A 23116-nucleotide genomic window follows, 5' to 3' on the forward strand; every position below is an offset into this window, starting at 1 on the left:
TTTATATGAAAATGATCAATAAATTATTAACAATTAACTGCCTTGTTAATATGTAATCATGTAATCTATAAAAAGTAACTGCAGTCCAATTACACTTATTCTAAAATGTAATGTAATCCAATTAAAAGATCTTCATTTTCTAATCTGATTGCATAATCCAGATTACATGTGATCTATTACTACCTAGCACTGCTGATTGGTCAACAGCCACCCTTTACTCATGATAAAGCTCTGACCTGTTCACAGAACTTCTACTTGTATCGCTCCGCAGCAACTTTCTGTTTACTGTTCCAGAGACTATATTTTCTGGCGGAAGATGATTTTATTAATGATTACAAAAATTTTTTAATGAACATTTGTGTCCTTAATATTTTAAATATGTGGTGACTGTTTAATGAAAGCAATAATTCACTCAAGGCTTAAGCCATTGTGAATATAGTCACAGCTGAAGGGGTTGCAGTACTATTTTTAAAGTGATCTTTTCATTTTTTTCATAGAGAGGTGTTTGATAGACAACACTCACTCCCATTAGTGTAGTACATCACGCATGTTATTAGCCCCTACATGTCAAAATTAAGATCACAGAGTGTATTTGCAGTCAAAACGCATTATAATGGTCAGATGAACGTTAAAGTACACTTTGCACATCTGAAATGTTAAAATCATAGTTTGAAAAGCATGAAATAATCAAGCTTACCATCTATGTTAATACGTGTCTTACTCGCTGCTTGTAGGATGTTATTCATTCATAATTAATCTAAAAATAGATAAACAGTCTGAAACCCCTTTGTGTCCCGGGTTGGCTATACGTTCGTGGCACCTGTTCATCTAGTTGTATGTTTGACATCCCAACGAATTTTATGCAAAGCATTCATCTGTCCACCCTGAAGACGTGCTCAACCTTTCACTGAACCATTCATTCAGAAACAAGGATTTCTTTCCTCAGTAAACGACCGAAATGAAATATTGAAGAGTCTCAACCATTATTTTATACAAAATGTGTCTATATGATATTTGTTCTTGAGTTTTGACAAACAAATTCGTTAAACCCGTTTGTCTTATTTGCATAACGTCCCCACAGGAGTAAAGCAACAAAACAAAACAAAAAAGCTCCTTCGCCACTTCCCTCTTAATCTACGTTAAGTGTCTTTATGAATGACGACAAATGCAGCCATTAAACCCTTTTGCTGCATCTCGTCATTTTTCTTTTTCATTATTGAGATGAGTTTGTTTTCTACCCAGTCTTTCACTGTAAAACACACATCGGTTTGGTTGGGTATGAGCGGGTTTAATTATCACGGCTCAATTTAATTTATGCATAATTCAAAAATAACTAGGCCTATGTAAGACAACTTGATAACGTCAATTTTTTGTTGTTGTTTTTATTTGTATAAAACGTGCATTTTATGTGTGGTCTGATTTCCATAGCCTTTAAAAAACATGTACGAGTTACTTGTCCCAGGAGTAGAGATGTTGTTTTACTGCCTTTGGTGTTTCTATGAATGATAATTATTAAGTGAGCTATTATGGGAACAGTGAGCGAAGTGTGTGTGAATAGTGAGCATCTGTCTTTCCGCGCACTTCAGTATGGGTGAAAAGAAAACACGGACTGGCACACTGAGCCCATATTAGGCCTAATGAGTAATGTAAACGGCAGGATTTCAATTCCATATTGTTTTTATGTAATTTTTTGCATCCATCTCCGTTGTTTCAATTGTATTTTCTATGCTTGACCCCATTGTGCCCTATCTTTTTTAAGTGTGCATGTTTTAAGGGGCGGACACACTATAGGCTTTGAGCTTGCAAATCTCTTTCGGACCTACGGATTCGTGGTTCAAAGTTCATAAAATTTGAACTTTCGATATGCAGCGTATGAAATTTCTCCGCATGATTGTGTTTTCGATCTCCAGTGTTCGGATGCGTTTGAATGGGAGTGAATGGAGCATGGAGCAAATGTAGTGTGATCGCATTAGATGGCGTCTAACATTTAAATGCATCTCAAGACACATGCTTTCGGTTATATTTGTTGTGCTACCTAGATCTATGTTGTTTGTTTGTTTTTTTTCTGATATTTTTCTGCTCTGATGACTGACAGGGGCCCAGCAAAACGATAAGCCCCGGGGCCCAGGACACTTGGGGCAAGAGGCCCCAAGGGGACTAAAGCAGAGCCCTTCTATCAAGGTGAGCCTACAAGATTAGCATAGCAATGCATAATGCGGCAGTCCCAATAGACATTCTACGGTCGGGACACAGGCGAGGAGAACCAGAGATCTTCTTAACAGAAATAACAACTTTCGTGCTATTACCATAAGAGAGATAGTAACGTCAACTAGTTTCTACGACAGTAAGTCAGCGTTTGCAGACACCATAGCCTACATATGAATAAAGAAAGCCGTAAACTGACAGCAACATGCCGCAAAATTGTCTGTGTCTTCTCATATAAAACAGCTATTTTATCAAAGCAAACTCCACACATAGTTCACTCTGAAAGGATTGTTTAGTGTAAAACATATTGAAGATTAGTGGACAGGCAGTTAATTAATTATATGATTAGCTGTTTCCTTACAAAAGCAGTTTATTCAGCGGAATGAAGCATCTCCTCCATAGACATCCATTAAAAAAATGACTCTTGTCTCCTCACCAGTGTACCGCCCATAGAATGCATATGGGACCACTGCTTTACGCTATTTTAGGTTAAGCTTGTAGGCTCCCCTATAAGAAGGGATCTGGGAGAACAAATGCCATTTTTTTTATGAATGTCTATGGAGATGCTTCAGTGTGCTGAATTGACTCAATTTTTGAGGAAACAGCTCATAACTTAATGAACTGACCTTTTACACACACAAACATCCTTTTGGAATGAACTATGTGTGGAGTTTACTACGGTAAAATAGCTAGTATCATAAGAGAAGACGATGACAATTTTGCGACAGCTAGGTCATTTGTATGGTATCCGCAAACGGTGACGTACTGTCGTAACGCTAGTTTACTGTTACGCTCTATCCTGGCTAAAAGTGGAGGTTGTTATGGGAGTAAAAATTATTTCTGGTTCTGTTTGTTGTCCTGCATATAGATTTTTTTTTTTTATCAAATAAATTCGGTCATCCTAAAATGGTAAATGAAGTTTCACACTTGGAAGCGTCATCTTTTCTCAGTCCGGTTCCACGGATATTCCATGTCATGCTACAGAGCGGGCTCAGAAGCCTCTTGATTGTGTGTATTTAGGCTAATGCATTTGATTCAGTAACAGATCATTGAGAGAGCTCTCCTGGAGCAGAACAGGGAAGCCTGGAAACATTTCTCTAACTTCTGATCAAGCCTCGTTCTTGGCAAAAACTGTGAAAACGGGTTTGAACGGGTTTATGCAGTAACTATTTTCGCATGTTGACAGTTTTATAGGTTATTAGTCTAATTCTTTCCTCATTCTGGATTCAGAAAATGCACGCAATTTGACAATTTCTCCTATAAAGGTAAGTTATCAAATAAACGCAATGTACTTTTCAAGTTAAATTTTTTTAATTTAGTTATTTATTTTTGCAGTGTTTTTAACCTTTCAAATTACCTATAGATTATTGTTTTTTATTTATTTTTTACATTTGTTATGATTAATTAAATGACGGACGAACATATCGGAAAATAATTATATTTCTGAAAGAGAAACTGTCAATGAATAGTACGCTATTATTTTATTTTTTTTTATCTTGATTGCGCATTAAAGACACAATGAAATCCGCATTTAATCTCGAGCAGTCCACTCGTGAATATACCTACTCCATTTGGATATTTACTTACTATGCGACATATTATATCTATCTGTATTTTGTCTAATCCAGTGGTTATTGTAGCCTGTTTAAATCAGTTTTGAATGTCACAAACATTGGCTACTGACAGTAGAGAGAAATTAGCAGTAATCAGTTGTACACCAGGCAGATTGTTACACAAGATTGATGCTTTGGGGAACTCAGAAGAACTTTCTTTAGATAATCATTAAAAGATTGTTCTTTCCCACAGGACATGTAACAGTGTATTAAATAATGCACCTCTTTACTAACCTCAATTCAACAAATTATAATAATTCTAATTTTCTAGACTTTCCCATATTGAATGCAGGCATTGCATATAACAGCAAAATTCGGTTGAACATTTGCCTAATTAAGTTGTAGGCTTATGTTGTATGTGACTGCTTCAAGGCCATGAGTAATGAACAATGAGCTAACACAAAGATCTCAAGCTGAATGCCCCACAGCTGTCAATGTCTGAAGAGAGGCGCAGAGATGAGCTTGTGTGTTGCTTGTTGCCGGAGGTCCAATGCAGCTGCATGCCAGCCTTCAGCAATTACGCTTTTCCCAAAGAAAAACGGCTTAAGTGGGGATTGAGGAGAGAAGCACACGTGATTAACTGCCTCAAAATCCAGCCTCATTATTCTTTTCCTCAGTGTGCTTGCTTGCATACTAGACAGAGAAGGATGTGGAGTCACAGGACAGCATCACATATTCCATAATTAACTCCACTTCTGAGGGATTATGAATGGCTCATCTCTACAAATAGTGTTCTTGGCAAGTCATACGACTTGCTTCACTTCTGAGCCATTGATAAACTCATGTCTTGTGATCTTAGTTAATGCTGGCCTCAAAACTCTGAAGGTACTTTTATGGTGTTTTAACCAGAATTAATCTATGCACGCCAGGCTTAACATCAAACTTTATGACATTATTACTTTTCAATATTGCAGATCCTAATCCTTCTCTTTGCTTGCTGCTTTCTAGCTCCACCATGAAGGATCGTGACACACTTTCCCTCCTGCATTACCAAGGTTCAAGCAAAACTAGCTCTCAGTTCCCCACTGCTGCTCACCACCCAAGCTCTCCTGTGTTGGGGAAGCAACAGCCTTTCTGCCTACAGTCCGGCCAGCACCTCATAGCCTCCATGCAGCTCCAGAAACTCAACAGCCACTATCAGAATCTGGCTGTATCCTCTACAGTTACCAATGGACCCAGCAGAGTGTATGGGACCACCATGCTGGGCCCAGGACAGATTGCAACCCCTGGGGCAGCACAGGCACCTGGGATCATTGATTCGGATCCAGTTGATGAAGAAGTTCTAATGTCGCTGGTGGTGGAGCTGGGTTTGGACCGTGCCAATGAGCTTCCAGAGCTATGGCTGGGTCAGAACGAGTTCGACTTCATCGCAGATGTACCGGCTGGCTGCTGACCCTCTCGGATACTCCCAAATATCTCTAATGGCTACTGTCTTCCTTCTCTAAATGAAAGTGACTATTGAATGGCAGTCAAATTGGCCTATGAAAAGAGTGTTTAAGTGTAAGATTTGAACAGTCAAGAGCTGGATAAATAATCTCAAAGTCTTGTAAGTTTGCTGTTTTGAAACTGAACCTGAAGGCTGTAGACTTCTGTCCAAAGTGAGACTTTATATAGTTTTCTGTAAATGGAGGACAAATTTTTCTTTGACCAAGTCATCAGACTTGAGCTTATGTCATAAGCTATAAACTAAAACGGAGGACTACCTACACACACCAAAAGGGTCATGTGGCCAGCCTTAAGACTTTCTCTCCGTCCCATGGAAGTCTGTTGTCCCGAGCCCTCTCACACTACTTTATAAAATCCACATCATGCTATATGATATCGATTACATCTTCAATCTTTTTATATGGTTCCAAAATCATTGTCATAATCTCAGAATAAGGCTTGAGGAAGAGACATTTGGAAAATATGGTTTGTAGATATCAAAGGTTTTAAACCAGTCTGACTTCAAGCCCAGATCTAGACTAAGAGCCGAATGGTGTTGTATGTAATGGAAGGCTAGTGAAACTGGTCCATCATTTGAGATATTCTCTCAAGAAGCCATGTCATTGGTCACAGAGGAACTCGACCTGGCCGAGCGTTTTCCATGGTTGAATAAATTAATGAGAGATGTGTCTGTTTACTCCACAGTCAGCCTGCATGGACCGATAGCTTTATTTTTTGTTTATTCTTTGTTTAGCAATGATAGGGCCATGCACGTAGAGCAACTCTGGAAAAATGTCAACATGGTCATCCATTTACATTTCTCTTCTATTTATTTTCAATGTCTTGTAGGCTGTAAGAAAAAAGAGCTTCATTGTAATGTAGATTTAAGCAGGCCAAAATCGACAAATATGTTCATGCTTTAAAAACATATGGGAAGAGGAGGGGGATCATTTCTGTCTGTTGTTTTACTTAACTACTTTTGAAATTTGGGACTCACTGAAATGTAATCAAAGATTTATTGTTTAGCACTTTTCTCCCATCCATTTGTGTTTCTACATAAGATATGTTTAAATGTGTACTTTTCTATTTTTCTGAATTTGAGATAAAGTAATAAAGCATAACCTTTCGCCTTTTTCTTTCCCATTAAAACACTTTAACACATTTACTGATGTTTATAGTGCACCAAATGAAAATTGTTTTGGGTGGAAAGATTGCCTATACCAAATTTTTTCACATACAGTATAACTGAAACAATACAATTCTGCAAAAGACAATGTTATAAGGTGAAATAATGATTTTTTTTTTTAATCTAATAATTAACTATTCAAATAAAAACAAAAATCAGAATATAAAAGTAAATGTTGAATGTGTATATATTTCATGCAAAGTGAAATGTGCTCCAAAATGATTGGAATATAAAAATTTTGCTGTTTTAAGAATAAGTCCAAAACCAAAAATACTGTTAAAGACAAATTCTGAAATTCACATTATTATTATTATTATGTAAATATCGCTACATACAGTAAACGAGCAAAGGCAGGACTTTGGCCAGGGTCCGTGTGAGTGAAATGTTTTAAATGGTTGATACTGCCATCTAGTGTCCAACTTGATAATTCAGCCAGAAATTAGTGATCGAGTATATCCGGGTTCAATACAAGTTAAGCTCAATTAACAGCATTTGTGGTATAATGTTGATTACCACAAACTATTATTTTACTCGCCCCTCCTTTTCTTAAAAAAAAAAAAAAAAAAAAAAAGCAAAAATGGAGGTTACATTGAGGCACTTACAATGAAAGTCAATAGGGCCCATTTTATTTGGAGGATTGAAAGGCAGAAACGCAAGGCTTATACTTTTATAAAAGCACTTACATGAATTCTTCTGTTAAAAATCATGTATTATTTGAACTGTAAATTTAAATTGTCATTTTTAAAGTCGCTTCAGGGTTTTTAGGGTTTGTTGACATCGTCATGGCAACAAAGTTGTAAAATTGGATGAAAGTAAGTGATTTCATCACACTGAAATCATGTTAATGTGTATTCTGTGTACGTCCTGTGGTTATACTTTTTAAATAGTGAGTATTTTAACGTTTACAGATTGAAACCATTCACTTCCAATGTAAGTGCCTCACTGATTCACAGATGTTGTATTTTTAAAAAGAAAAGGAGGGCAAGTCAAAGTTAAGCTTTCTGAAAATCTATTTTATGCCACAAATTATGTCGATTGAACTTAATTTGGATCAAATATTCCTCTAAGAGGAAGCCGAACCCGTCTAGAAAGTGCCTGATCAGTACTCTTTACATCATCTATGATGTTTTGTGAAGTTGCCGCAATTTAAACATGTATTACTTATCTAAATATAGCGAGTAGGCATATCCTTTAGATTGCCTGATTGCATGAATTAGTGAATTAATGATATAACAGCACATAAAGCAAAGAGGACAAGGACAATGGAAATTAAACAAAGCAACAACCAATATAAACATCATAATAGGAATAATGATAAGAAAACTACACATCCAAGACTCAAACAGGCCACAGAGTCCAAACTATACAGTGTTATTCTTCTAAAAACAGAGCCGCCCTGTTTTTACCCAGCACGGGATTTCCGAGCAATTTTTCCAAGATTGTCCGATTAGGACTTTATAATGAACAATATAAGATTTAAATGATTTTTTTTCCCATTAATATCATTAAAACTTTTAATATAGCAAGGCATTAACTACCAACTGGTAAACCTTTATACTCTATTATTATTTAATAGTGTATTTATATATTTAATAATTCAATATCTTGCACAGAAACGATTCGCGTTAGACTGTGATTATTGACTTCCCCACTAGAAGGCAGACACTCATACGGCTGATAACAGAAGGTTCGCTTGTCCTTCTTCGGCACCGGTAGTTCAGTTTATCTTCCTGTGACAGGAAGTGAAAGGTCCTTTTCCCCAGACTCCAACATGGTGAGTGCGTTTCGTTGACGATTCCCTCCCTAAATAATCCACGACCATCAAGGTTGAAGAAGAGCAGTCTTTTCCATTTATGGCCCAAATAATATTCTTTCACACCATCTAACATGAGTAACACACAAATTGTCATGAAAAAGAGCTGATGGATGGTTTAAAATGTTAATGGAAAAAGCTTAGCATAGTTGCCGTCTCTCATAGTCGTTAAAGAGGACCCGGTTTCATAATGGGTTAATCTGAGGTGTGTAGTGGTAAAACGTTAGTAAATGTGAATTGTGTTAAACTTTTACATATTTAACGTCCCGCTTTAGACATCATGTTTTAAAAAGTGGAAACTCAAGTTCCCGAGTTTACCTAAAGAGTGGATGTGTGAGCTAACTTGTTGCTCACATAAACGCTTGATCTATCCCTAACTATTCAGTAAAGATGTTAAGTCCTCTTTAAATTCACTACATTTACCCTGTTCTTGTCCAGGCCCGTGGACCGAAGAAGCATCTGAAGCGCGTCGCAGCTCCTAAACACTGGATGCTGGACAAACTCACTGGAGTATTTGTAAGTGATCTATCTTGTACTAATTTTGGAACAACATGTCTTCAAAGATGGTCTTGTTCTTGTTTGTGGCATTTAAAAAAAGTTAAGGTCTATTCTTTACGCAAGTTTTCTTTGTGTGTGTGTGTTCAGGCTCCTCGTCCCTCCACCGGTCCCCACAAGTTGAGGGAGTGTCTGCCCCTCATCATCTTTCTGAGGAACCGCCTCAAGTACGCCCTGACTGGAGATGAAGTCAAGAAGATCTGCATGCAGAGATTTATCAAGATTGATGGCAAAGTCCGCACTGACATCACCTACCCCGCTGGCTTCATGGGTGAGTTTTGGTGCATTCTGTTGCATTAAATCATTTTATATGGCATTTTTGCATTGCTTTAGGCTCGTTCACACCAAGAATATCTTTTATTTAACCATTAAATTGAAAAAATTGTTGTAACTCATTGGAGTCCACTCTACAACTATAACGATAATGGCATGGAGGATATCGTTGGAATCACATTCAGAGCGATTTATTTTTCTTCAGCTGATGAACAATAAAAAATATTGACAGCCAATCAAAAATCCATCTGACTTTAAAGACCAGGTATACTTCAATTTGCGTGTTGCGTCCTGCGCACAGTTTTGAAAGTATACCTCATGCAGGCGGATGAGCGCAAATGGATGCATGCAGAGTACAATTGCGTTGTTATGCTTTTTGTTGTTGCTACCAAACATTAGATGGCAGCACAGGGTCGTGTCATTTACAGGACATCCGCTCTGATGGTTAAAGAAAAACTGAGGATCTGCATTTAGCTTAAAGGGCTCAAACATTTAAAATGACTGGCAACATTGCAGAGAAGCTTGTTGCTGAGGGTTGAGAACCTCACTACCGTTTCACCCCTTTTTCAAACCCTCTTTGTATGGAGAAAACAAAAATTGGGCAACAAGGGGAATCAAAAAAACTTTGCAATAGGGCTGGGCGATAAAACGATATCAATATTTATCACGATAAAAAAACTCCATGATATCGACAATAAGCTTTTTGAGTAATTTAGCTGGTGTTCTACATATAGACGTGCGTGTTGCTAAAAACACGAGCGCTTTCAATTCCTTCATATGGAAGCAGAGCGTCAAGCTCGCAAGGTGGATTGTAAAATTGACAGCAGGGCAAGCGGTTCCCTAGCGGTGGGAGTGGCTTTGTGTGGATTTCTTCCACGTCACTGGAAACGCAGCCTCTGACTGTATGAAGTTGCTATTGCCCCCACTATGCAGGTCACCACGTTACGGATCCGGACCCCAGATTGATTCTATCTTGACTGCAAGATATCATGACAGTTTTGTAAAACTATTTAGACTGTTTAGGATTTTGTTTTCTCTTCTAGTTTGGAAATTTAAAAAAATGTGCACTGTGCAAATGTGATTTGAATATCGTGATAAATATAGATATCGAATTATATGAAAAGGAATATTGTGATAATATTTTTTGCCATTTTGCCCAGCCCTACTTGGCAAGGGAAACCAAAACTGGCTAAAGAAATGGCGAAACAAAAAACAGGTAAATAATGCAGCTTCAAACTCAAACATGGGAAGCAGTTACATAGACAAGGGAAACATTTTCAAATGTAGGAACCAAAAAGCTGAGCAATACAGACCAAATCTGGACAAGGAAAACAAAAACTAAGCAAAGAAATGAAGGAAACGATCAAACAAACTGAGCAAGACAACGGATGCGGTCAAAATACGAAAGATGGATTTTCTGTTGTAGCCAAAAATAATGATAAAATTTTTTTAATCTAGCAGCACTTGGTAATGTTCGACCTCCAGCGCGGAGATTACTTTCACTTCGTTTTCACGCTCCCTATTATTGAGTTTAGCTTGCTTGAAAGCTTGGCTTAACTAAATGCTTGTGTTTAGTCTTTTTATTTTTGCGTCAAGTGACATATTGTGAAAATTAATGATGGGATGGCGAAGGAGAACACGAGTGGGGAGGTGATTGCCACGATCAAATATTTGTTGTGAAATCCTAAAAGACGTGTCAAAAAAACACTGACGATCCATTCACGTGTGGAGAGAAAATCTAAAGGTCAATCTCCTTCATGAGCATCGAGCGCCCTGTTTGAAGCAGATGACAGTGAACAGACAAATTCACTTTGTAGCACAAGGCACAGACAGAGTACATACAGTGTTTATTTATTTAAATGGCAACCTTTTGTGGTTTAATAAACACTTTGAGTCACATAGCGACCTGCTTTTCCAGAGTGGGGAAGCACGTCATGACGTCAGAGCTACTTGGTCATAATAGCACAGGCACTTAAATAAAAGCTCCGCCAAATAAAATGTTATACTACTACAACTAATAATAAGAAATCAATAGGAATTGCATTATATTTAGGCAACATATTACATCTGTGATGCTCTGTAGTGCGCTTTATTTGACAAAAATAACTAACATACTTTAGATTGTGCTGTGAGGTTCTGTATAAATGCACTTTATTAAATATCATGTTGAAAATTAATTTATACTTTCATTTGATTAAAGTAATAAAAAAAAATGTAACACCGTTTTGATGATAAAATTGAAATAAACTGTTGATATGTAGTTCAGATAAAGAAAAAAAAAATCTGTATTGGACTCCGTATCGGTACTCGTACTGTCCAAAATAAAAAAAACAATGGTATCGTGACATCCCTAATTTTTGGTCTTAGCCTACATTTTTTTACATTTATTTAAAACCGTGTCCAAAGTAGCCAAGTAGACCTGTCATATCCGTTGCAATGAAATAAATAATTAAGATTTGATCTATTTTCCATTGTTTTGTTTTATTAACCATCTCTACATTCTGAGTGAAAATTAGGAAAAGTGATTACATTTAGTAATGTATAACAATTTCTTGTTATTTACTGAATTGTAATGCTGTCTGTCATTTTGACAGATTAAAAAAAACACATGAAACAGAATTTGTGCATCAGTTTTCATTTTACCTATCTTAATGTGCCTTCATACTCTCATTGTCTCTAAATTCCTCCTGCTCGTTTCGGTGTCATCCCTCATTCTGTGTTCGTCTTAGGGATGGGCGATATCTTATCGTTTGCGATATATTGTTGAAAATTCTCCTCACGATAAAAATGTGTCTCCTCACGATAATAACGATAAGTCTAGTTGATGACGTAGTTTTGTGCACGCGCGATTCACTGTTCACGTGCGGACATTCTCTGTGCGGAGTGAAAACAAGCATGGCGGAAGGCAGACGTGAGGCTGAGGAGGAGCTTGTTGTTTAGCGAGGAGCTACCTCCACGTGGGCCACTTGCAGATGGTGAAAGCAATCCCCTTACGTGGTGGAAGGTACATGAGGTGAATATCCCTAACATCAGTCGTTTGGTGAAAAAGTACTTGTGCATCCCCGCCACTAGTACACCCTCAGAGAGGGTGTTCAGCGCTGCTGGAAATGTAGTGACATGCCAAAGGTCTCTTCTGAAACCAGCTACAGTGAATATGTTGGTCTTCTTGACCAAAAATCTTAAGGTGTGAGCCCTGTTCTCTTTTTGAAAGCTACTGAATCACACTAGTATGTGTGTTATGCAACTTGCACTACCAGAAATGTTCATGTCAGCCTAATTTCTATATTTTGCAAGAGTATATCAGTGTTTACAGTTTAATTACACTTTTATTTAAATTTAATTTATTGATTTGTTTTTTAATTTATCATCTTGTTTTGCACTATTTTGTAAACTATCTGAAGACATAGTTGGGATCATTACTTTTTGATACAGTGTTTGCACTATTTTTACAATTTGTTCCATGGGACAAGAGTGTTGATAATTTAACTACCTAATTGGTGTTAGCATGTTCCACTTACGTATTATATTTACATTCTAAGAGTGTGTTTCACTCTGAACTTCTTTACTTTATCAGGATTTATTTGCAGTTGTACTCTGTTGTAATTTTGAAACACAACTGAAGACATGGTTGGTGATTGTTACTTTTGCTGTTTGCTTTGCACTATTTTTCCACCATGAGAGTATAAATAAAGAATCTGTGTTTACATATTAAACTTGTAATTGATTTGAATTATTATTATTGTGTAATTGTTGTTGTTGTGTGATGTTTTTCAGCACAGTCACTGGAACACAACTTAAACATAACATAATCTGATATTTTACAGAAGAAAATAATTTATTGTCATTTGTATCGTTATCGCAAAAAATCCCTGAAATTATCGTGATAAATTTTTTAGGCCATATCGCCCATTATTAGTTCGTCTATCTCGAAGTCTCACGTGCTAGGTGAAGCGTCGCACACACACACACACATACACATATATATACATATATATATATATATATATATATATATATACACACACCTAAAGGATTATTAGGGACACCTGTTCAATTTCTCATTAATGCAATTATCTAATCAACCAATCACATGGCAGTTGCTTCAATGCATTTAGGGGTGTGGTCCTGGTCAAGACAATCTCCTGAACTACAAACTGAATGTCAGAATGGGAAAGAAAGGTGATTTAAGCAATTTTGAGCGTGGCATGTTTGTTGGTGCCAGACGGGCCGGTCTGAGTATTTCACAATCTGCTCAGTTGCTGGGATTTTCACGCACAACCATTTCTAGGTGTGGAGCTTTCCACTAAGGAAGACACGGGAACCAGCGTCTGCTTCAAGGTAAGGTTCTTTAATTATATACTTTGTTTTACACAATTGCACAACACAGGTTCCTTCTAGCTGCTACTCGGGGTGTAGGCACTCTCTCTTAGGCCCTGTGGCTGCTGCTCTTTTATGCCGCTCTCCTCATGCTTACTGCAATTAGACACAGGTGTTAGACATAATTTAGCTCAGGTGTAAGCGCCCTTACCGCTTTTCTCTCCCGGACGGGCGCTTGACCACGCCCCCGCTGCCACATACCCCCACCGCCCGACTCAGGCCGGGGCGTCATCCGGCCTGCCTACCACTCCTCCCCCCATTTCTGGAGAGGAAGTCAGCGGCAGCCATCTGCACCCCCGGTCTGTGGATCACCTTGAATTTAAAAGGCTGGAGTGCCAGATACCAATGGGTGATCCGGGCGTTAGTATCCTTCATGCGGTGAAGCCACTGGAGTGGGGCGTGGTCCGAGCAGAGGGTGAAGGCCCGCCCCAGCAGGTAGTAACGGAGTGTGAGGACCGCCCACTTGATGGCCAGACACTCCTTATCCACGGTGCTGTACTTGGTCTCCCTCAAGGAGAGCTTCCGGCTGATGTACAGCACCGGGCTCCTCCCCTCCACCACCTCGCGAGTACGGCCCCCAGCCCTCTGTCTGAAGCGTCCGTCTGCAATACAAAAGGGAGAGAGAAGTCAGGTGCATGCAAAAGCGGCCCCCACAAAGTGCAGCTTTAATCTGTGTAACGCCTGTTGGCACTGCTCCGACCATTGGACCGGATCTGGAGCCCCCTTTTTAGTGAGGTCAGTCAGCGGGCTGGTGACATCCGAATAATTAGGCACGAATCTTCTGTAATAGCCAGCCAGCCCCAGGAACTGCCTCACCCCATTTTTGGTCTTGGGTCTAGGGCAAGTCGCAATCGCCGCGGTCTTGTCAATTTGGGGACGCACCTGGCCATGACCCAAGTGGAACCCCAGATACCGTACCTCCACACGCCCAACCGCGCACTTTTTCGGGTTTGCCGTGAGCCCCGCCCGCCGCAGCGATCTCAGGACAGCCCTCAGATGTTGCATGTGCCGCTGCCAATCATTGCTATAAATGATGATATCGTCTAGATAGGCAGCGGCGTAAGCAGTGTGCGGTCTGAGGATCCTATCCATGAGGCGCTGAAACGTGGCTGGTGCCCGAACAAACCGAAAGGAAGCGTCACGAATTGGTGTAATCCGAACGGCGTGGTGAAGGCCGTTTTTTCACGGGATATTGGTGTCAAGGGGATCTGCCAGTAACCCTTCGTTAGATCCAAGGTCGAATAAAATCGAGCCGTACCTAACCGATCGAGCAGTTCATCAACACGGGGCATTGGGTACGCGTCAAATTTAGACACCGCGTTGACTTTCCTATAATCCACACAGAAACGTACAGACCCATCGCTCTTGGGAACAAGGACGACCGGGCTGGACCAATCGCTGTGGGATTCTTCTATTACTCCCATCTCAAGCATCGCGTCCAATTCTTCTCGAACTACTTTCTTTTTATGTTCGGGCAAGCGATGGGGCGGCAACGTACCACCACGCCCGGCTCGATCTCGATATGGTGATGTATGATGTTTGTGCGGCCCGGTAGAGGAGAAAACACGTCTGCAAACTCCTTTTGTAATTCGGAAACTTCTGCGAGTTGGCGCGGTGAGAGGTGGTCTCCACAAGGAACCGGGGTGTTGAGATTGCGGGCTTTGTTTACCTCCGGTCCGAGCTCCGCTCTCTCCGGAACTACCGTTGCCAACGTCACAGAGGCCGCCTCTTCTCTCCACAATTTCAGGAGGTTGAGGTGATATATTTGACGCGCGCCCCTCTATCGGTACGTTTAACCTCATAATCGAGATCCCCTACTCGTCGTGTGACCTCAAAGGGTCCTTGCCACTTGGCGAGTAATTTAGAGCTTCGATGTTGGGAGTAATACAAGCACTTTATCTCCCGGTCGCGAATTCCGTAGCTGAGCACCCCTGTCATACAGCTGGCGTTGGCGTTCTTGAGCCTGGAGCAAATTCTCCTGTGTTAATTTCCCCAGAGTGTGGAGTTTTGCTCTAAGATCAAGAACGTATTGAATTTCGTTTTTACTATTAGAAGGTCCCTCCTCCCAAGCTTCGCGGATGACGTCGAGGACCCGCGTGGGCGTCGCCCGTACAGCAGCTCGAGCGGTGAGAACCCCGTGGAGGCTTGTGGGACCTCCCGTACTGCGAATAACAGGGGTCAAGCCACCTATCCCAATTCCTAAGCGTCTTCGTGTATCGAACTTACGAATCATATTTTTTAGTGTTTTATTAAATCGCTCCACTAGGCCATCAGTCTGCGGATGGTAAGCGCTAGTCTTGAATCGACTTAACGCTCAATAGTTCAGTAAAGCTCGTGAAGTGTACGTGACATAAGCGTTGTGCCCTGATCGGTGAGGATTTCTTTCGGAATCCCCACCGGAGATTATTTTGAAGAGTGCCCCTGCAACACTACGTGCGGAGATGTTGCTCAGGGGCACTGCTTCCGGATATCGCGTTGCGTAATCCACTAGGACTAACACAAAGCGATGTCCGCGTGCTGTCCGTTCTAATGGCCCGGCGAGGTCCATTCCAATTCTTTCGAAGGGACCTCGATCAATGGAAGGGGGCGCAAAGGCGCTTTTGGGGTGGCCGGTGGGTTTACCAACTGACATTCACGGCACGCCGCACACCACCTGCGGACGTCACCGCCAATGCCCGGCCAATAGAAGCGGGCTATTAGACGGAGAAGTGTCTTTCTTTCCCCTAGGTGACCGGCCATAGGATTATAGTGAGCCGCCTGGAAAACCATTTCCCGGCGGCTCTGTGGAATCAATAATTGTGTCACTTCCTCCTTTGTTTGAGCGTCCTGCGTCACTCTGTACAACCGATCTTTAATAAGCGAAAAATAAGGGTATGCAATGGCGATGCCCGGCCGGAGCTGTTGACCATCAATTACTCTCACTTGGTCAAGAGCATGTTTAAGGGTTTCGTCCCGCGACTGCGCTAGAGGGAAGTCCCCTCAGGGAATTCCCTGAGAGGTGAGGCGCCACCTCAGCCCCTTCCCTCGTTATTCGAGCAGCCGAGGACGGCCCGGCTCCGCCTCCCTGCCAAAGCATCGCACACCACACACCTCTTTATGCAGGACCTATCCACACAAATCCCCTCTAAAATATCTTTGAAATTCGGCCAATCAGTACCCAAGATTAGCGGATGGGTGAGGCGGGAACTAACCGCTGCCTCCACACTATGGATTTTTCCCCTGAATTTAATCGCCAAAGTCACCATGTGATACTTGTGAACATCCCCATGCACACACCTCACCCTCACCAGTTTAGCTAAACCCAAAGCCCCGGGTTGAACCAAGCGTTGGTGGATGGTGGTCTGGTTACAGCCGGTATCCAACAATGCTTGGTATGTACCCCCCTGGATCCTTACCGGAATATGGTACGCTCCAGCCCGATCGGGGGCAGCCTGCGGGAAGTCGGAGACCCGCACCACCGTCCCTATTTCCATCAGCGGACACTGATCCCGGAAGTGGTCCGGGTCTCCGCACCTCCAGCAGACCGGCCCAGGCGCCACGGCCGCACCCGTGCTGGCGGGCGCCCCCACCTGAGGAGGAGAGCGGCTGAAGGACGGGGAAGGGGTAGGCGGGTTCTCCCACGGCCGGGAAGTTGGTCTCATGAACCCTCCGCGCCTGCGGGGGGCAGGAACGGACCCTGGGGAGAGAGCAGAGCGAGAGGGAAGAGGGGAGGGGAGAAAAACAGGGGAAGACACAGGGGAAGGGGAGAGAGGGCTCATCCGCCCTTGGAATCGCCACCATGTGGTCCTCCGCGAGTCGTACGGCTTCCTCCAGCGACGCCTGGCGGTGGCACTGGACCCACTCCGCCGTTTTCCGGGCAAGCGCTGGACAAACTGCTCAGTACCACTTGATCGACGAGCTCCTCGACGTCGCGGTCCCCCGCAAGCAGCCACCTCCGACAGGCATCACGGAGCCGCTGGGCGAACGCAAACGGGCGGTCGGATTTATCCAGTTTCGTGGCCCGGAAGAGCTGGCGACTTTCTTCCGGGGTCCGACCAACCCGCTGCAGGATGGCTCGCCTCAAGTCGGTATAAGCTAGGAGACTTGTTGCCGGAAGTTGTTGTGCCGCGAGTTGTGCTTCCCCGGACAAGAGAGGGACGAGGCGGGCTGCCCACTGGTCGCGTGGCCAACCCCAAATTTCCGCCGTGCGCTCAAAGAGGTCCAGGAACGCCTCCGGATCATCTGCCGGCCCCATCTTCTGTAGCGCGGGTGGGGGCAGTGTGGCGCGGGTGTCCGGGGTCGCGGCTGCGTCTGGAGCAGCCTCCTGGCTGAGGACCTCTGCTTGAGCCCGCATGATCTCAAAGAACCGACGATCCTGGTCCTGTCGGAGCTCAAGCAGAGACTGTTGGTGGCCCTGATGGAGCGTAGCGAGGGACTGGAGGACTTCCGCCAGCTGGGAGGACTCTATGGGGCGAGACTGTTCCATAATTTGCAGGATTTTTTTTTTTTTTCCCAGCTAATTCCCGGGTTTCGGCACCAGTGTGGAGCTTTCCACTAAGGAAGACACGGGAACCAGCGTCTGCTTCAAGGTAAGGTTCTTTAATTATATACTTTGTTTTACACAATTGCACAACACAGGTTCCTTCTAGCTGCTACTCGGGGTGTAGGCACTCTTTCTTAGGCTCTGTGGCTGCTGCTCTTTTATGCCGCTCTCCTCATGCTTACTGCAATTAGACACAGGTGTTAGACATAATTTAGCTCAGGTGTAAGCGCCCTTACCGCTTTTCTCTCCCGGACGGGCACTTGACCACGCCCCCGCTGCCACACTAGGGTTTACAAAGAATGGTGTGAAAAGGGAAAAACATCCAGTATGCGGCAGTCCTGTGGGCGAAAATGCCTTGTTGATGCTAGAGGTCAGAGGAGAATGGGCCGACTGATTCAAGCTGATAGAAGAGCAACTTTGCCTGAAATAACCATTCGTTACAACCGAGGTATGCAGCAAAGCATTTGTGAAGCCACAACACGCACAACCTTGAGGCGGATGGGCTACAACAGCAGAAGACCCCACCGGGTACCACTCATCTCCACTACAAATAGGAAAAAGAGGCTACAATTTGCAAGCGCTCACCAAAATTGGACAGTTGAAGACTGGAAAAATGTTGCCTGGTCTGATGAGTCTCGATTTCTGTTGAGACATTCAGATGGTAGTCAGAATTTGGCGTAAACAGAATGAGAACATGGATCCATCATACCTTGTTACCACTGTGCAGGCTGGTGGTGGTGTAATGGTGTGGGGAATGTTTTCTTGGCACACTTTAGGCCCCTTAGTGCCAATTGGGCATAGTTTAAATGCCACGGCCTACCTGAGCATTGTTTCTGACCATGTCCATCCCTTTATGGCCACCATGTACCCATCCTCTGATGGCTACTTCCAGCAGGATAATGCACCATGTCACAAAGCTCGAATCATTTCAAATTGGTTTCTTGAACATGACAATGCGTTCACTGTACTAAAATGGCCCCCACAGTCACCAGATCTCAACCCAATAGAGCATCTTTGGGATGTGGTGGAACGGGAGCTTCGTGCCCTGGATGTGCATCCCACAAATCTCCATCAACTGCAAGATGCTATCCTATCAATATGGGCCAACATTTCTAAAGAATGCTTTCAGCACCTTGTTGAATCAATGCCACGTAGAATTAAGGCAGTTCTGAAGGCGAAAGGGGGTCAAACACAGTATTAGTATGGTGTTCCTAATAATCCTTTAGGTGAGTGTATATACACTGTTATATACACAAAATAGAAGATCTCTGCCTGTTGACATACTGTTCCCATGATATATATCAACATACCGCCAAGACCTGATCGTGATCCATGGCAACAGGTTGCAGAACTGGTGTTTTGAAATTGCGCTAATTGTACTGTAGTAAATTTAAGCTGATTGTAGGGCCAGTTCTCCACCATATAAAAAACACTGGCATAGAAATAGGACCCAGGTAAAATCAAATCACACTACAAGTTGTCTTGTAGACGAATGTGGTTTTTTATAATACGAGTGCGATTTTGTTCCCGGCATCCCCTGCAGCGTTGGTCCAGTTGGTTTAAAGATTTTGTCAAACCCCAGTGCTTTTGCATCATTATGCATCATCACAAACATGCGCATGATGGAGAATACAACGCGGATCGCTATATATGTGATTTTGTTTTTATTACAATTGTTTTTTATTTTGGTTTCATTATGCACACCAGAGTGAACTACACTTGCACCTCTTTATATCACATGCTGTAATTCCACAGATATGCAAGTCAGATAAAAGGTATCAGATGCTCGCAAAAGTTTCCATTGCAACCAAGCTCAGACCACTTCCTACAGGTAGTCTCTGGTTTGGTACCATGATCTGCTCCCTGGTCTGCAAAACGGCTTTCATATTACCAATTGTTCATGCTAACAGTGCTGTTTTGGACTAAACTGCTAGTGTGAAAGACCCCTAAGATGTTCACACGGACCGCTTTCTTGTCTGAAAAACGTTGGAAGTAGTGCAAATGGAACGATACAAAGCTTTTGGCATGTTTTTAACTTGACGTTGTGTAAGGTACTTAAAAATTTGACATTACAATGCCCAAAGTTGTCCAACTGATGCTTATGTTCATAGAGCAACAACCACAAATTTGAGAATGCATTCAGAACTGCTCATAAATGTGCTATTGAAGGCTTCCAGTACCATTTAAAATGGTCAGTTTCTCAGTGCCAAAGGTTCATAATGTGTAATTGCTTAAAAAGCAACTTTGATAGTCTCCTAAGCAACCAAATTGGCCCGGTGTCTAGAGTCAGAAGGGGTAAGCTCCTTGTGGTCACTATAACGTGGTTCTTGCTCCCGGTGGGGTGCGTGGTGAGTTGTGCATGGATGCAGCGGAGAATAGCGTGAAGCCTCCACACGCACTATGTCTCCGCGGTAATGAGATTCGTCCTCCGCCACCCTGATTGAGGAGAGTTACTACGCCACCACGAGGACTTGGAGCGCATCGCGAATTGGGCAATCCAAATTGTGTGTGTGTGGGGGGGGGGTCAAATTTGATCCACTTCAACTTGAGTGTTTTTGAAACACATTTTCAGCTGATTTCAGTACACATTTGTTGCAATATTAAGCATTAGCAACTGATTGGAATCTGATGCACTTGACTAGTTTTGCCATTGGGATATAGCAGAAGCAATGTATCTGTTCAATCCATCTCAGTGATTGGTAATTGTCTCAATTGTTTGTTCTGAAACAGTCCTTTTTCTAAATTGGCATCTGAAACTGTAATGGCTCTGTTTGGCCACATTTGTCTAAATGTGATAGAGCTGAGCACTGTGGTTTTATTATTCAGCAACAGTCTTAAAGCTTATTTGTTTGTGGTATTTCATTTGGCCACGCAGTTAGTTTTTTTTCGCAGTCATTTAGTTGGCTGCTGATTTCAAATTGAGTTTAATACATTAAATGACTACTCTGTATTTGCACTGAATCAAGTGTGTGAGCTGTAGCTTACCAGATGGTTGGACCACAAATGTCACATTGAGTGACTAATCCCTATGTGTTGTAACACACGTTCACACAGTGTTTCCACTGTGCACCCATACTTTCTTAGTGAGTGTCAACAGGATATCAATCTGTGATTTTTATTTTTAAGCTCAGGTGATGCAGAGAGCCGTTTGTAATAAGTGTTTAAAAACACAAGCTCCAAGACATGTGTTAATGAAACATGTTCTGTTGTGATTCCTTCAGATGTGATAAGCATTGAGAAGACCGGAGAGAACTTCAGGCTGATCTATGATGTCAAGGGACGCTTCACAGTTCATCGCATCACAAATGAGGAGGCCAAGGTGAGCTTTATTATTTTTGTGTAATACTTTGTTCATGCTATAGATGTTTCTAACACACAATAAAAGTTTGTCTAAAGCGCATATCAGTTTATTTTGTTGGACAGTTAAACATTTAGCATGTGTTCATGGATATCTATTACAAGCATTTGAGCTATTGCTTTTGCTCCATGTTTCCCTTTTAGTACAAGTTGTGCAAAGTGAGGAAAACCATCATTGGCACAAAGGGAATCCCACATCTGGTGACCCATGATGCCCGCACCATACGTTACCCTGACCCTCTGATCAAGGTCAACGATACTGTCCGTATTGACCTGGACACTGGCAAAATTACAGATTTCATCAAGTTTGACACAGGTTAGTGGGTCGTCAGTCATGCAATTGTTTTTGTTGCATTGGACTTACAAGTGTAGTTACTAAAAAAAAAAAAGTGGATTTTATTGGTCTACTGATATGACTAGAATTTTTATCTCATTCTGAGTGTACATAAAATTTTAGAAGTGCTATTTCTTAATAATTTTGGAAAATGACAGTGCAATTTTTGTTCAGATTTGGATCTTTTGTGGTGGTGTCTTGTTTGATTTCCACACCACTTATAATTGTTTTCCACTTCTCTGTGTGTAAATAGGAAACCTGTGCATGGTGATAGGAGGTGCTAACTTGGGGCGTATTGGTGTGATCACCAATAGAGAGAGGCATCCCGGCTCCTTTGATGTGGTGCATGTTAAGGACAGCACTGGCAACAGCTTTGCCACCAGGCTCTCTAACATTTTTGTTGTTGGCAAGGTGAGTTGGGGGGCTGATTCTGAATTCACAGAAAATGTTTACAGGTCATGTTGCAAAAAGTGGGTAATTTATTTTTGGAAGATAATTGTTCTCAATGTTAAAAAGCAGTTGATTTTGGTTTTGGACTTTTTATTTTTTTTCATGCTCAACCTGGGATGCAAACTACTCACTCGCCTTTCAGCTAAAGTCTCCTTTTCTGAGGCTACATACCAATCAACTGAAAATATACATTTGGAAAACCAGCTATGAATTTTTCGCCTTATGAGTTTGCATCCATGAAAAATACCCCATTGGTATTCAGATGTATTTCATACAGTCTGATTTAAATGGGGTCCAAAGTGTTTTGATATTTGTCCTTTTTGGTTGAAAACACATGTGACCACATTGTGTCTGGAATGTAGCCCATGCAATTAATGATAGTCTGTCTACTTGCCTGTCAACAGGAAATGAAAGGCATTAAATGTCTGATTGGAAAGTTTGAAAGCACATACTTGTAAATGCAGAAGAACTTCACAACCTTTTCCCCATGGAGTCAAATTACAATAAAAATGTAGTACAACTCAACTAGATAGTTTTACTAATATTATGTCTCTGTCATCAGGGCAACAAGCCATGGGTGTCCCTGCCCCGTGGAAAGGGTATCCGCCTGACCATCGCTGAGGAGAGAGACAAGAGACTGGCTGCCAAACAAGGCAGCAGCTAAATCAACAGGACTAGCACACACCTTGTTTCAAATAAAAAGTTATTTACAACAACAGCGAGTTGTGTCTTTGTGTTAAAGCGTTTTTAATGCATGTTTCGCTACAAGTTGCAGACTTAAGGGTTCAGAAACTATTAAACGGTCAAAATTCAGAAGCACCTTCAGTGTAAAAAAGGTTTAAAGAATGATTAATACAGACGTAACAACACCTACTGACTCAAGAGTACCTATGTTTGTACTGAGGGAATGGAGTGGATAACATGTTGCTCCAGTTGTTACTTTACTGAAAATGCATTTTTAAATGGGGATGAGTCACTAAGTTGTTTTTAGTTTTATACTGTGCGA

General features: G+C 41.8%; 2 protein-coding genes across 2 annotated transcripts; both read left to right on the forward strand.

Moving 5' to 3' along the window:
- The first annotated feature begins 3049 nt into the window (after positions 1-3049).
- On the forward strand, positions 3050-6517 carry cited1 (Cbp/p300-interacting transactivator, with Glu/Asp-rich carboxy-terminal domain, 1). The gene is made up of 2 exons (XM_052150451.1): positions 3050-3470; positions 4767-6517. The coding sequence occupies exon 2, from the start codon at positions 4774-4776 to the stop codon at positions 5209-5211; it is 438 nt and encodes a 145-aa protein (XP_052006411.1). The 5' UTR covers positions 3050-3470; positions 4767-4773; the 3' UTR covers positions 5212-6517.
- A 2145-nt stretch (positions 6518-8662) lies between these two features.
- On the forward strand, positions 8663-22826 carry rps4x (ribosomal protein S4 X-linked; the record flags this gene model as incomplete). Its single annotated transcript, XM_052143302.1, has 6 exons — positions 8663-8758; positions 8888-9068; positions 21191-21288; positions 21471-21642; positions 21914-22071; positions 22673-22826. Coding segments are annotated over 6 exons (807 nt in total), but the record flags the coding sequence as incomplete, so codon positions are not given.
- Positions 22827-23116: the final 290 nt, after the last annotated feature.

This window comes from Xyrauchen texanus, chromosome 2 (assembly GCF_025860055.1).
Source record: "Xyrauchen texanus isolate HMW12.3.18 chromosome 2, RBS_HiC_50CHRs, whole genome shotgun sequence".
Lineage (NCBI taxonomy): Eukaryota > Metazoa > Chordata > Actinopteri > Cypriniformes > Catostomidae > Xyrauchen > Xyrauchen texanus.